We start from the raw sequence: 14244 nt of genomic DNA on the forward strand, positions 1-14244 counted from the left end.
GGTACTGAAACATGAAGATGGCGGTTGGTCCAAATAAGAGCCCAGTAAACTCTCTTTTCATCGAGTCTTCCAGACCCCTGCCAGGTGAGACAAGACGGAATCCTAAAGTCACCCTTGTCTCTCTGTAGTGAATATCCTTGGAAGTTTCCCACTGGAGTCATGGCAACGCTGACTGCCATCCTCCAGGTGAAAGAAGCAATCTCTGAGCAAGATTCTCATTCATTGTGTGGCACTCTTTGTGGGAGTCCTTTGTACATGTGAATCTGGGCTCTTTGTTCTTCCTCATCTCTTCATCCTGCAACTGCAAATATGGCATCGGAATCTCGAGATGTCATGGATTGCAGTGTTTGGGATCCCACCTTCCCATTCACCAGATCTTCCTGGTCGGATTGGCAATGGAGGAGGCCAAGGATGCTCATGTTGGAAAGGGAATTGGAGGGGGAATTGAAATGCGCTGTGACTGTGACCAGTCAGGGCCCCATCCAGGTGAGACAGAGGTTCACCTGCCTCTCCTCCAACCTCAGTTACTGTATCCTGTGCTCCCGATGTGGTCTTCTCTACTCCAGGGAGACCAAACGTAAACTTAGGGAACGGTTTGCCGAGCATCTCAGCCTGGCCTGCAGGGGCCGACCGGACCTCCCAGTCACTGCCGATTTCAATTCCCTCTCCGACATGAGCATCCTCGGCCTCCTCCATTACCACAATGAACCACGCTGCAAATTGGAGGAACAACACTTCACCTTCCGCCTGGGCAGCCTGCAGCCCGGAGGACGCGACACTGAATACTCCAATTTCAAACAAACCTCCCTTCCCTTCACCCAATTCCCTTCCCAGCCCCTCCCTCTCCCTTCCATTCCTCTGTCCCAGCGACCAACCGGATTCATTCCACCCATCGACCAATCAGGTCACACCCTCTACCTGTGTTCACCTATCCCTACCTCCCCACCCCGTCTTTCTCCACCCCTGACACTCCTTTATCTGCAGCTCCCCCAACAGCCCAACAGTCTAAAGAAGGGTTACTTCTTCTAAAGAAATGTTGACTTCTCCCCCTCCTGATGCTGCCTGGCCTGCTGTGTCCTTCCAGCCTCCTGCCTGTCAAATTTAGAAGAGACAATAAGGGAGTCAAGAAGGTATAGAAACGACAGACCAGTGAGGGTACAGCTGGGTTTGGCATGTATTTGGATGGTATTTATTATAATGCTAGGAGTCTGGTGATCAAGGCAGATGATTTGAGGCGCAAATGGGCAAATGATGTCATAACTGTCTGCGAGGGGAGGGACTGGGGTAGCTCAATATTTAGGACGTAGGGGCTTCAGGCAAGACAGAGGAGGAGAAGAAGATGGTACAGTTTTGATCAATGAATCTATTAGATTACTTTCACTGTGGAAACAGGCCCTTCGGCCCAACAAGTCTACACCGACCCACCGAAGTGCAACCCACCCAGACCCATTCCCCTTCGCCTAACACTACGGGCAATTTAGCATGGCCAATTCACCTAACCTGCACATTTTTGGACTGTGGGAGGAAACCGGAGCACCCGGAGGAAACCCACGCAGACACGGGGAGAATGTGCAAACTCCACACAGACAGTCACCCGAGGCAGGAATTGAACCCAGGTCTCTGGCGCTGTGAGGCAGCAGTGCTAACCACTGTGCCACCATGCCGCCCACTGAACGGGAGGGCCATTGAGTCTGATTTGCTCGCACCGCCTTCTCTGTTGTCCTGTGGCAGTGCAATTTAAAAGCGACCCGCCCGAGCAGGGACTTGAACCCTGGACCCTTAGATTAAAAGTCTGATGCTCTACCAACTGAGCTACCCGGGTTCCTGGTTCATGCAGTAAGGAGGGATGACATCTCAGAAAGCTCCTCAAATGAAGCTTACAGGTCAAGATTCAAAACCAAAAAGGAGTAATCACATTGCTGGGAGTGTACTATAGACCCCCGAACAGTCCAAGAGAAATAGAAGTGCAGATCTGTCTGCATATTTCAGGGAAACGGAGAATGCGAGGGCTGCAGACGCTGGAGATCAGAGTCTAAAAGTGTCGTGCTGGAAAAGCACAGCAGGTCAGGCAGCATCCGAGGAGCAGGAAAATCAACGTTTCGGGCATAAGTTGTTTATTAGGAATGAGGGGCTTATGTCCAAAACGTCGACTCTCCTGCTCCTCGGATGCTGCCTGACCTGCTGTGCTTTTCCAGTACTTTTTGACGTATTTGAGGGAAATGTAAAGGTAGTGGGGTAGGGTTGATCGGCAATTTCAACTTTGCCAACATCAGCTGGAGTAGTCACTGGGTGAAAGGTTTAGAGCTAGCAGAATTCTTAAAAGACATCTGGGAGAGCTTCTTAAAGCAGTCTGTAGAAGGCAGTGCAAGACAGGGGGCTTAACTTTAGGTAACAAAGCTAAGAAATTGTTTGATGTATCAGTGAGGGAGCAACTTACAAACCGTGATCATAACTCTGTTAGACCGAGATTCTGAAAAAGGTAAGGATGGGCCTGAATCCAAGTTTAATTTTAATAAGACCCAATATGATTTGGCCAGAGTGGATTGGGAGCAGGTAATTTCAGGTAAAAATTCGAACAGCGGGATAGATTTATGGAGGAAATGTGGAGAGCATAGGGTGAAGATGTTCTAGTAAAGGAAAAGGGTGGGACCGTCAAATCCTGTGAACCGTGGATATCGAAGGATACACAGCATTGGATTAAGAGAAAAAGGGGAGGCTTATTGCAGCTACTGAGAGCTCATAACAGCAGAAATCCAAGAGAAGTATGGAATGTGCAAGAGGGAACTTAAAATGAATATTAGGAGAGTTTATAAGGGGGCACAAAGTAGGTAAAGTAAAGGAAGATCCAAAATTTGTTTTACAGGTACATTAATGGCAAATGATAATGGACAAGATTGGGGCCCATTAAGGAGCACCGTGGTAATTTGCACATTGCACCAGCAGGATTCTACATGAATTATTCCTGTCAGTGTTCACCGGTGAGAGATGATATGGCTGTGGAAATCGGGCAGAAGGATTGTGATATGATTATGAAGAAACTAGCATTGACAGACAGGAGGTTCTGTGATCAGTGTAGATAAATCTCCAGAACCAGATGAAATGTATCCCAGGCAGTTGAATGGGACAAGTGAGGAAATAGAAGGGCAATAACTTTCAATTCCTCTCTGGCCACCATAGGAGAGAAGCCGGAGGGCTTGTATTGTTATTCAAGAAGGACACAAGGGATAAACTAGGAAACTACAAGCCACTCAGTCTAACCTCAGTGGTGGGGAAACTCCTGGAAGTCATTCTGAGGAACAGAATTAATCTGCATTTGGAGAGGCCGGGACTAAGCAAGAACAGCCAGCTTGCTTTTGTTCAGCAACACTCACTTTTGATCGATTTGGTTGAATTTTTCACAGAGGAGATGATAGCAATGCTTTTGACGTAGTCTAGATGGACTCCAGCAAAGCTTTTAAAAAGATCCTGTAGGAGAGACTGATAACCAAGGTTAGAGCTCATGGGATCCAAGGATCTTTGGAAAATTGGATCCACAATTAGCTGAGAGGCAGGAAGCAGAGGGTGATAGTCCAGGGTGTTTTGGTGACAGGGAGCCTGTGTCCAGTGAGGTCCCTCACAAGGGTCATGTGTTGAGGCCCTTGGTGTATTCAAATGATTTAGACTTCAATGTTGGAAGGCTGATCTGTAAGTTCATGGGTGATACGAGAACTAGTGGGGTGGTAAATAGTGAGGAGGGTAGCCTTAGCTTACAGGAGATCCAGACAGGCTGGTCAGTGGCAAATGGAATTCAATCCCAATAAGTGTGAGGTGATACACTTGGGTAAGGCGGAAGGATACATGTGGAACGGTAGGACCGTGGGAGGTACCAAGGATCAGAGGGAGCTTGGTGTGTATATACACTGGTCTCTTAATGCAACGAGACAGGTGGACAAAGTGATTAAGAAGGCATTTGCCTCAACAAGGAGATTGTGCTGGGACTGTGGAACATGCTGGTTAGATTATAGCTAGCGTGCAGTTTTGGAATCCACCTTCTCAATGGGATGTGATTGCACTGGAGAGAGAACAGAGGGAGGTCACCAGGATGATGCCTGGGCTGGAGCCTAAAAGTGTGGTGCTGGAAAAGCACAGCCGGTCAGGCAGCATCTGAGGTGCAGGAGAGGTGACGTTTCGAGCATAAAGCCCTTCATCAGGGATTGCGTTGACATTCCTGATGAAGGGCTTATGCCTGAAAGTTAAAAATCACACAACACCAGGTTATCGTCCAACAGGTTTAATTGGAAACACACTAGCTTTCAGAGCGACACTCCTTCATCGGGTGATATCACTCCACCCTTCAGGTTCCCTGCCTCTATGAAGGGCTTTCGCCGATTTTCCTGCTCCTCGGATGCTGCCTGAGCTGCTGTGCTTTTCCAGCACCATTCTAATCTAGACCCTGTAGGACTATAACCTGGTGTGTTGTGTGATTTTTAACTTTGTACACCCCAGTCCAACACCGGCATCTCCAAATTATGCCTGAAATGCCTAATCTCCTGTTCCTCGGATGCTGCCTGACCTGCTGCACTTTTCCAGCATCACACGTTTTGACTCTGATCTCCAGCATCTGCAGCCCTCACTTTCTCCTGGACTGGAGACTTTCAGTTATGAAGGAAGATTGGGAGTTGTTTTCCTTAGATCAATGGAGAATGAGAGGGGACATGATTGACACATATTAAATTATGAGGGGTATGAATAGGGTGGACAGGGAGAAACCTTTCTCCTTGATGGAGGGATCAGTGATCGGGGGCATGGATTTAAGATAACAGGCAGGATATTTAGGGATGTGAGGAAATCCTTTTTACGTCAAGAGTGAATCTGAAACCCACAGCCTGGGAGGGTGGCTGGGGCAGGAAGCCTCAGAACATTTACGAAGAATTCAGATGCGTATTTGTAACTGTAAGGCATACAAGACCGAGGGCTGGAAAATGGAAGTAACTGGTCAGCTGGTTATTTCTGACCAGCACAGACTCAATGGACTGAAGGGCCTGTTTTGTTTTGCTGTAGATCTCGCTGGCTGTAACAACAGCCACTCTCTGATCCCTTCATCCTGGTGGCGTTCCAGGACTGGTTCCTGTCTGGGCTGAAGACGCACCATAGTTTTGTTGAGGTGAGACAGTCTCTCTGTGCGTTTGGTAACTGTGTTGGCGATAACAGTCAGGCAACATGTCAGTGTCCGTCTGGGTGTGGAACTCAAGATGACCTTCCAGAATTGGAACGATGTGAGCCTGCTATTACACAATGAAGTCAGTCTGACCGTCTCATCCAGGGACAAATCTCACAAATGTCCACTCTCTTATCGGTCCACCATTAACACTGCGCTCTTCTGCTGACCCACTCTTGCTAACGTCTCTTTGTTCAATGGCAGTCTTTCAAAAGCACTGTACCTCAGGTGTTAGCTGGGAGAAGGATTTGCAAAGCTGTTGCTAGGTCCTCAGTGTATCTGGGGGTGGGGGGGTGCGGGGAGATGGTGGTATGGTTAGTGGGGGGGGAGCAGGGAGGTGGTGATGGTTAGTGGGGGGGTGTGGGGAGATGGTGATGGTTAGTAGGGGGGAAGCAGGGAGGTGGTGATGGTTAGTGGGGAGATGGTGATGGTTAGTGGGGGGGAAGCAGGGAGATGGTGATGGTTAGTGGGGGGGATGCAGGGAGATGGTGATGGTTAGTGGGGGGGTGGGGGGAGATGGTGATGGTTAGTGGGGGGGTGCAGGGAGATGGTGATGGTTAGTGGGGGGGATGTGGGGAGATGGTGCTGGTTAGTGGGGGGGTGCAGGGAGATGGTGCTGGTTAGTGGGGGGGTGCGGGGAGATGGTGATGGTTAGTGGGGGGTTGCGGGGAGATGGTGATGGTTAGTGGGGGGGTGCGGGGAGATGGTGATGGTTAGTGGGGGGGATGTGGGGAGATGGTGCTGGTTAGTGGGGGGGGTGTGGGGAGATGGTGCTGGTTAGTGGGGGGGGGTGCGGGGAGATGGTGATGGTTAGTGGGGGGGGTGCGGGGAGATGGTGATGGTTAGTGGGGGGGGTGCGGGGAGATGGTGATGGTTAGTGGGGGGGGTGTGGGGAGATGGTGATGGTTAGTAGGGGAGTGTGGGGAGATGGTGATGATTAGTGGGGGGGTGCGGGGAGATGGTGATGGTTAGTGGGGGGGTGCGGGGAGATGGTGATGGTTAGTGGGGGGTTGCGGGGAGATGGTGATGGTTAGTGGGGGGGTGCGGGGAGATGGTGATGGTTAGTGGGGGGGATGTGGGGAGATGGTGCTGGTTAGTGGGGGGGGTGTGGGGAGATGGTGATGGTTAGTGGGGGGGATGTGGGGAGATGGTGATGGTTAGTGGGGGGGGTGTGGGGAGATGGTGATGGTTAGTGGGGGGGTGTGGGGAGATGGTGATGGTTAGTGGGGGGGTGCGGGGAGATGGTGATGGTTAGTGGGGGGGGTGCGGGGAGATGGTGATGGTTAGTGGGGGGTTGCGGGGAGATGGTGATGGTTAGTGGGGGGGATGTGGGGAGATGGTGCTGGTTAGTGGGGGGGGTGTGGGGAGATGGTGATGGTTAGTGGGGGGGGTGTGGGGAGATGGTGATGGTTAGTGGGGGGGATGTGGGGAGATGGTGATGGTTAGTGGGGGGGTGTGGGGAGATGGTGATGGTTAGTGGGGCGGTGGGGGGAGATGGTGATGGTTAGTGGGGGGGAGCGGGGAGATGGTGATGGTTAGTGGGGGGGGGTGTGGGGAGATGGTGATGGTTAGTGGGGGGGGTGGGGGGAGATGGTGATGGTTAGTGGGGGGGTGTGGGGAGATGGTGATGGTTAGTGGGGGGGTGGGGGGAGATGGTGATGGTTAGTGGGGGGGAGCGGGGAGATGGTGATGGTTAGTGGGGGGGGTGTGGGGAGATGGTGATGGTTAGTGGGGGGGTGTGGGGAGATGGTGATGGTTAGTGGGGGGGGTGTGGGGAGATGGTGATGGTTAGTGGGGGGGTGCGGGGAGATGGTGATGGTTAGTGGGGGGGTGCGGGGAGATGGTGATGGTTAGTGGGGGGGAGCGGGGAGATGGTGATGGTTAGTGGGGGGGAGCGGGGAGATGGTGATGGTTAGTGGGGGGGAGCGGGGAGATGGTGATGGTTAGTGGGGGGGAGCGGGGAGATGGTGATGGTTAGTGGGGGGGGTGTGGGGAGATGGTGATGGTTAGTGGGGGGGTGCGGGGAGATGGTGATGGTTAGTGGGGGGGTGCGGGGAGATGGTGATGGTTAGTGGGGGGGAGCGGGGAGATGGTGATGGTTAGTGGGGGGGAGCGGGGAGATGGTGATGGTTAGTGGGGGGGGTGTTAACATTTGCTCATTGTATGAAGAACTCCAGACCAGTCTGAGAAGTGCCCCCCCCCCCCACCCCCCCTCCATTGCTGTTAGGCCTCTGTGGCTGCAGTTACCAGGACAACCAAACACTGGGCTGCAAATGGCGCCACTCTCCCATTCTGTCCAGCTATCCCCCCACGGGCAGACTGCATCACAAACACACTCACGGTATCATGGTGTCATAAAGGCTTCCTCATCACCAACATGATCCAACTGTGCAAGTGATCACATTGTCAGGAGGCAGAGTACAGGGACTCTTCACCATTACATGGTACGGCAGTGTCAGACTCAGGGACCAACCACATGGTTAATCCCAGCCCCCCCCCTTCAATATCGGGGAGAGTTTAGGGCTAAAGTCCTGGATTTCATGCTGGGCAGTAAATCTTAAGGTTGAACCAATGGACACTGCTCAAATGAGATTATGCTGAAATATCGCAGAATAGAGAGACAAACAGCAATTTTTATATATCAACAAATAAAGACATTATTGATGGATTGGGAAAGGGAGATTACATACAACAGTGCCAGACCAACTCTACAGCAAGACTAAAGAAATACGAGTGAAAGATATCTTTTGTACAAAGTGGATTTATATATACTCATATATACATTTAATAAATACTGCAGAGAATGAGTAATTCATTCGATACCATTTCTGATCAACTCACACTGCACTTAGACTGGAATGAGACTGTACCATGTCACTCGAGTTGCAGTGAGACTGTAGCATTTATTTTCGCCCAACTTAATCACACCATAACAAGACCGTCCTGCAGTACTCACACTGCAGTGAGACTGTATACACTCGTTCACATAGTAGTAAGAATGTAGCTCAGTCTTACTGCAGTGGGACCATGTTCTCTCACTCCCATTACAGTGAGACTGTACCAGTATGTCAAATGGAATTTACATGTATGAAAGATAATAAAACACATTAACTATGAATAATTTTGATGAGAAGAGTTTTTTTTTTAAAAATCAGAATAATTTGTTTTTGGTTCCCTCGTGAGCTGTTTGCCTTGAGCCTTTTTAAGCCAATCGCCCGTCAATTTCTTCCGAATGCCAACTATTGCAGAGCAGGAAGTGGCTCAGGGAGTGTGGTGGGTGGGTGGGGAGGATAATGGTCTCAGATACTGATGTGTTATCAGAAGGAAATTCTTCTGCCCGCATCTATAGAAAATGTACAAAAAAAAACGATCTGTTAGAAATATCTCAGCTGAATAAATACAGCAGGAAATTCTCTAGTCGATTCTTCTGATGCTTGTGAAATTAGATTAGATTACTCACAGTGTGGAAACAGGCCCTTCGGCCCAACAACTCCACACTGACCCACCGAAGCACAACCCACCCATAACCCTAATCTAACACTACGGGCAATTTACCATGGCCAGTTCACCTGACCCGCACATCTTTGGACTGTGGGAGGAAACCAGAGCACCCGGAGGAAACCTACGCAGATACTGGGAGAACGTGCAAAATCCACACAGTCAGTCGCCTGAGGTGGGAATTGAACCCAGGTCTCTGGCGCTGGGAGGCAGCAGTGCTAACCACTGTGCCACCATGATGCCCACTAAGATAACATTATCCTGTCTTCCTGACATGCAGAAGCTGGGGATCAGAGTCGAGAGCATAGTGCTGGAAAAGCACAGCAGGTCAGGCAGAATCCGAGGAGCAGGACAATCGATGTTTCAGGCATAAGCCCTTCATCGGGAATGAGGTGTTCCTGCCTGAAAAACTCTGATTTTCCGGCTCCTCAGATGCTGCCTGACCTGCTGTGCTTTTCCAGCACCTCACTCTTTGACTCGAGCTGGTGGTGGTGAGCTTCCGTCCTGAACCCGCTGCAGTCTATGTGCTGGAGGCTCGAAGGGCTGAATGGCCTACTCCTGCAACTATTGTCTATTGTTGACCTCTAAAGCCCTTAAAGAGCAAATTCAAGGATTTTGACCCACCGGACCCGGACAGGTTTGGTGCAGTCAGACAGTGAGGTATTGCTGCAGCCTTCCCACCCTCGAACCTGCCAGCAGTATTTATACAGATAGTCCACTTCAGTTCCTGGTCAATGGTATCCCCAGGATAATGATAGTGGGAGAATTATTGATGGTAATGGCATTGAATATCAAAGGGGCAATGGTTAGATTCTCTCGGATTGGAGATGGTCACTCTGTGGAATAGGTGTGGTACAAATGTTACTTGCCCCTGGTCAGCCCTAGCTTTGTGGCCCAGATCTTGTTGCACTTGAAGATGGACTGCTGCCATAGCCGAAAAGTTGCAAATGGTGCGGAACCTTGAGCAACCATTAGCAAACAGCTCCAGCTCGGGCCTTATGATATTGGGAAGGTCACTGATGAAGCGGCTGAAGATGATTGGGCCTCAGCCACAGTCCTGAGCAATTCCTGCAGAGATGTGTGTTTGGTATGCTTTCCTTTATTGGTCAGAGTATTGAGTACAGGAGTTGGGAGGTCATGTTGCGGCTGTACAGGACATTGGTTAGGCCACTGTTGGAATATTGTGTGCAATTCTGGTCTCCTTCCTATTGGAAAGATGTTGTGAAACTTGAAAGGGTTCAGAAAAGATTTACAAGGATGTTGCCAGGGTTGGAGGATCTGAGCTACAGGGAGAGGCTATGTAGGCTGGGGCTGTTTTCCCTGAAGCGTCGGAGGCTGAGGGGTGACCTTATAGAGATTTATAAAATCATGAGGGGCATGGATTGGGTAAATAGACAAAGTCTTTTCCCTGGGGTGGGGGAGTCCAGAACTAGAGGGCATAGATTTAGGGTGAGAGGGGAAAGATACAAAAGAGACTTAAGGGGCAACGTTTTCATGCAGGGGTGGTACGTGTATGGAATGAGCTGCCAGAGGAAGTGGTGGAGGCTGGTACAATTGCAACATTTAAAAGGCATTTGGATGGGTATATGAATAGGAAGGGTTTGGAGGGATATGGCCTGGGTGCTGGCAGGTGGGACGAGATTGGGTTGGGATATCTGGTCGACATGGACGGGTTGGTTCAATGGGTCTGTTTCCGTGCTGTACATCTCTATGACTATGTCCTGGAGCTGAGATGATGGATTTCTACCAATCACAACCATCTTCCTATGTGCTGGATATGACTCTAACTAGCGGACAGTCTGCCCCCGATACCTATTTGACTCCAGTTTTGCTTGGATTCCTTGACTCAGTCACATAAGGCAGAATCTAGCCACTATCCCTTGACAGCTAATGGTGTTACCATCACTGAATCCCTTGGAGTTACCTGGGGTTACCATTGACCAGAAACTCAACTGATCTTGTAACATAAACCCGTTGTCAACAAGAGCAGGTTGGAATCTAAAAATACTGCAGCGAGTAACTCCCCTCCTGCCTCCCCAAAGCCTGTCCACCACCTAATAGGCACAAGTCAGGGGTGTGATGGAATATGCCCCAGAATCCTTTTCACCTTTTTTCTTAACTCACCTCCTCCGCTGACCGTGCAGATCCATCAGCTGTGACACTTGACGAGAGTTACCTCCTGCGCTGGCTGAATCTTCACAGAAGCAGAATTCTTTGCACAGAACACAATCCTGTATTTGAAAAGGGAAGTATTCATGAATAGAGTTACTTCTGACACCATGACCAAATTTCACCGTTGAACTTTGGCATAAGGAGAAAGCGAGGTCTGCAGATGCTGGAGATCAGCGTCGAGAGTGTGTTGCTGGAAAAGCGCAGCAGCTCAGGCAGCATCTGAGGAGCAGGAGAAGCGATGTTTCTGGCATAAGCCCTTCATCAGGAATCACTCTGATACCTGACCTGCTCTACTTTTCCAGCACCATACCCTCAACATGTGACAATAAATCTAATTAGGCCAGTGTTGGAATATTGGTGCAATTCTGGTCTCCTTCCTATCAGAAAGATGTTGTGAAACTTGAAAGGGTTCAGAAAAGATTTACAAGGATGTTGCCAGGGTTGGAGGATCTGAGCTATAGGGAGAGGCTGAACAGGCTGGGGCTGTTTTCCCTGGAGCATCGGAGGCTGAGGGGTGACCTTATAGAGGTTTACAAAATCATGAGGGGCACGGATAGGATAAATGACAAGGTCTTTTCCTTGGGGTGAGGGAGTTCAGAACTAGAGCGCATAGGTTTAGGGTGAGAGGGGAAAGATATAAAAGGGACCTAAGGGGCAATCTTTTCATGCATTTGTGGTGTCATCTGCAAACTCATAGGAACCCCAATTCCTGTCTATCCCTGAATAACCTTTTGGTTGTCAAGAATTAATCTACACTGGCCTTAATAATATTTAAATTCTGTCTTAAATGCGGTCTGTTTTTATTTCATTGTTCTTTGAAAGTAATCAAATCCTTCCCCAAGATAGCCACCAGATAAGACAGCATTGGATAATTAGATTAGATTAGATTACTTACAGTGTGGAAACAGGCCCTTGGGCCCAACAAGTCCACACCGACCCTCCGAAGAGCAACCCACCCATACCCCTACATTTACCCCTTACCTAACACTACGGTTAATTTAGCATGGCCAATTCACCTGACCCGCACATCTTTGGACTGTGGGAGGAAACCGGAGCACCCGGAGGAAACCCACGCAGACACGGGGAGAATGTGCAAACTCCACACAGACAGTCGTCTGAGGCGGGAATTGAACCGGGTCTGTGGCGCTGCGAGGCAGCAGTGCTAACCACTGTGCCACCCAACTTGGATATTAATGGGGTGCAAGTATAGGGTGGGGTGGGGGGGGGGGGAAGGTGGCTGGCTGTAGGAATAGCATAATGTGCTGACCAAGAGAGAGAGAGAGACAGAGACAGAAACAGAGAGAGAGAGAGAGACAGAGACAGAGACACAGAGAGAGAGAAAAAGAGAGAGAGAGAAAGAAAAAGAGAGAAAGAAAAAGAGAGAGATCCCCCTGTTTCCCTCAAATCAGCCAAAGACACTGACAGTCAGCACCTACCGTTTCTGTGTCTCTCCCGCCTTCACTCTTATCTTCCTGATCTCCAGCTGGTCAGACGTCTCCTTACCGCTGTCCCAGAACATCAACACTGAGAGTGGGTTGGTGACTCTCCCCATTATAGTTGACCAGATGGAAGATGAGGATTCCCACTTCAGCTTCACCATCAGTAACTCTCCGATATCGACCTCAGTGTGCACCAGGAACGAATGGGTTCTGTTCGCCAATATCTCTGGGCTGCGAAAGGAGGCGAGAAATCAGGTAGAATTGGGGCAGCAACAGAGGGCTCTTCACCATAATTGGAGCATACAATGTCCAGGATGGAATCTTCGGCAAACTAGCCCGGATTAAATCCCATCATTTCTCATCAACATTGCCAAAATAAAAGTAAAAGTCGTTTCAAAATAAATCAAGTAGAGAGGTTGCATTTCTGTAGAACCTACTTAAAGCCTCATGATACACCCTCCTTTCCTGCTGTGACAATGCTGCTCCTTTAGCAGGGTTAGGTTGACCTTGTTTTCTTTTCTCAGAGCGGTTGGAAATGCATAAATTCCAATGTGTCTGGTTTTGATGGGTTTAATGCCAATTTGATTATAGCTAACAGATACTGCCTCAGGAAAAAGGCTTTCAAGGGTTACAAATAAATCACTTGTACAATGAAAGGGGAATGGCAATTCTCCCAGCTCAGCTGCTCTCTGGTTTGAGCAGTCTGGCTGTTCAGAGCGGCTGGGGATCCATAGAAACAGCGATGGTATTCCATGCTGAATCCCTCTGCCATCTCTCTCCTGTAAGACCTGGGTCTGATTTTACGGTCTTGTTTTACCTAAGGGGTATTTATGGGTATTGTTGGGATAGTCTGTTGGTATTTCAGATAAGTGAAGTTATTCTGCATTCAGTTCTCTTTTATTTGTGTTTCATTCATACTTTTTTTAAAGATTAGATTACTCACAGTGTGGAAACAGGCCCTTCGGCCCAACACGTCCACACCGACCCGCTGAAGCGTATACCACCCAGACCCATTCCCTTACATTTACCCCTTCACCTAACACTAGGGGCAATTTAGCATGGCCAATTCACCTAACCTGCACATCTCTGGACTGTGGGAGGAAACCGGAGCACCTGGAGGAAACCCACGCAGACACGGGGAGAACGTGCAAACTCCACACAGTCAGTCGCCTGAGTCGGGAATTGAACCCGGGTCTCTGGTGCTGTGAGGCAGCAGTGCTAACCACTGTGCCACCGTGCTGCCCCAATAAATAAATTCTGATTTGTTTAAACCTGAGGGGTTTCGACCCGCTGCATCACTCCTGAAATAACGACTTTACACCTGCTTAAAATGAGGAGAAACGTTAGGGCCCAGCCTGTCCGTTACACTGCCTGAAGATGTTAGATGTGTTGTAATATGGGGAAATGCAGTAATTGGAACACAGCAAAACTCCAGAAAGCTTTGAGAGCTACCCAAGGGTGGGGCAGCTCAGTTGAACGCCTGATCAGTTCTAACAGTGCAGCACATCCTCTGTAGTGCACTGGAGCATCAGTCTGGGTTATGGGCTCGAGATGAGACGGTTAGTCTCTGAGCCACAGGTTAAAGGGTCCAACAAGCCAGCAGGATCCGAGAGCGAGAGAGCGAGCCCTGCAGAGGAAACAGCAGTATAGCAGTAATGTCACTGAACCTGGAGTTCAGAGTTCCTTGGCTAACGTTCTCCTTTATTCAGAAAGGAGACAAAAACACAGGTAACGAGAGGCCAATTAGTTCAACATCAATCATTGGGAAAATATTAAAGTCTATGTTAGTATGACACAGTGACTCAGTGATTAACATGCTGTTTCACAGCACCAGGGACCTGGGTTTGATACCCACCTCGGGCAACTGACTGTGTGGACTTTGTACGTTCTCCCGTGTCTGCATGGGTTTCCTCCGGGTGCTCTGGTTTCCTCCCACAA

The 14244-nt window shown here is 49.5% G+C and overlaps 1 protein-coding gene and 1 non-coding gene across 2 annotated transcripts in view; both read right to left on the reverse strand.

The window, feature by feature from the left end:
* Window positions 1-1749: 1749 nt before the first annotated feature.
* trnak-uuu (transfer RNA lysine (anticodon UUU)) lies at window positions 1750-1822 on the reverse strand. The gene has a single exon. It is a non-coding gene; the product is annotated as a tRNA-Lys (tRNA).
* Window positions 1823-7810: 5988 nt separating this feature from the next.
* Window positions 7811-14244, reverse strand: part of LOC132829069 (lipoprotein lipase-like) — a 31695-nt gene continuing 25261 nt past the window's right edge. The window contains exons 8-10 of the mRNA XM_060846365.1: window positions 12304-12537; window positions 10820-10926; window positions 7811-8540 (exon numbers count right to left, since the gene is read on the reverse strand). Of these exons, the coding sequence (XP_060702348.1) occupies window positions 10845-10926; window positions 12304-12537 (316 nt within the window). The 3' untranslated portion in view covers window positions 7811-8540; window positions 10820-10844. The remainder of the gene's footprint in view (window positions 8541-10819; window positions 10927-12303; window positions 12538-14244) is intronic.

This window comes from Hemiscyllium ocellatum, chromosome 28 (genome assembly GCF_020745735.1).
Source record: "Hemiscyllium ocellatum isolate sHemOce1 chromosome 28, sHemOce1.pat.X.cur, whole genome shotgun sequence".
Classification (NCBI taxonomy): Eukaryota; Metazoa; Chordata; class Chondrichthyes; order Orectolobiformes; family Hemiscylliidae; genus Hemiscyllium; species Hemiscyllium ocellatum.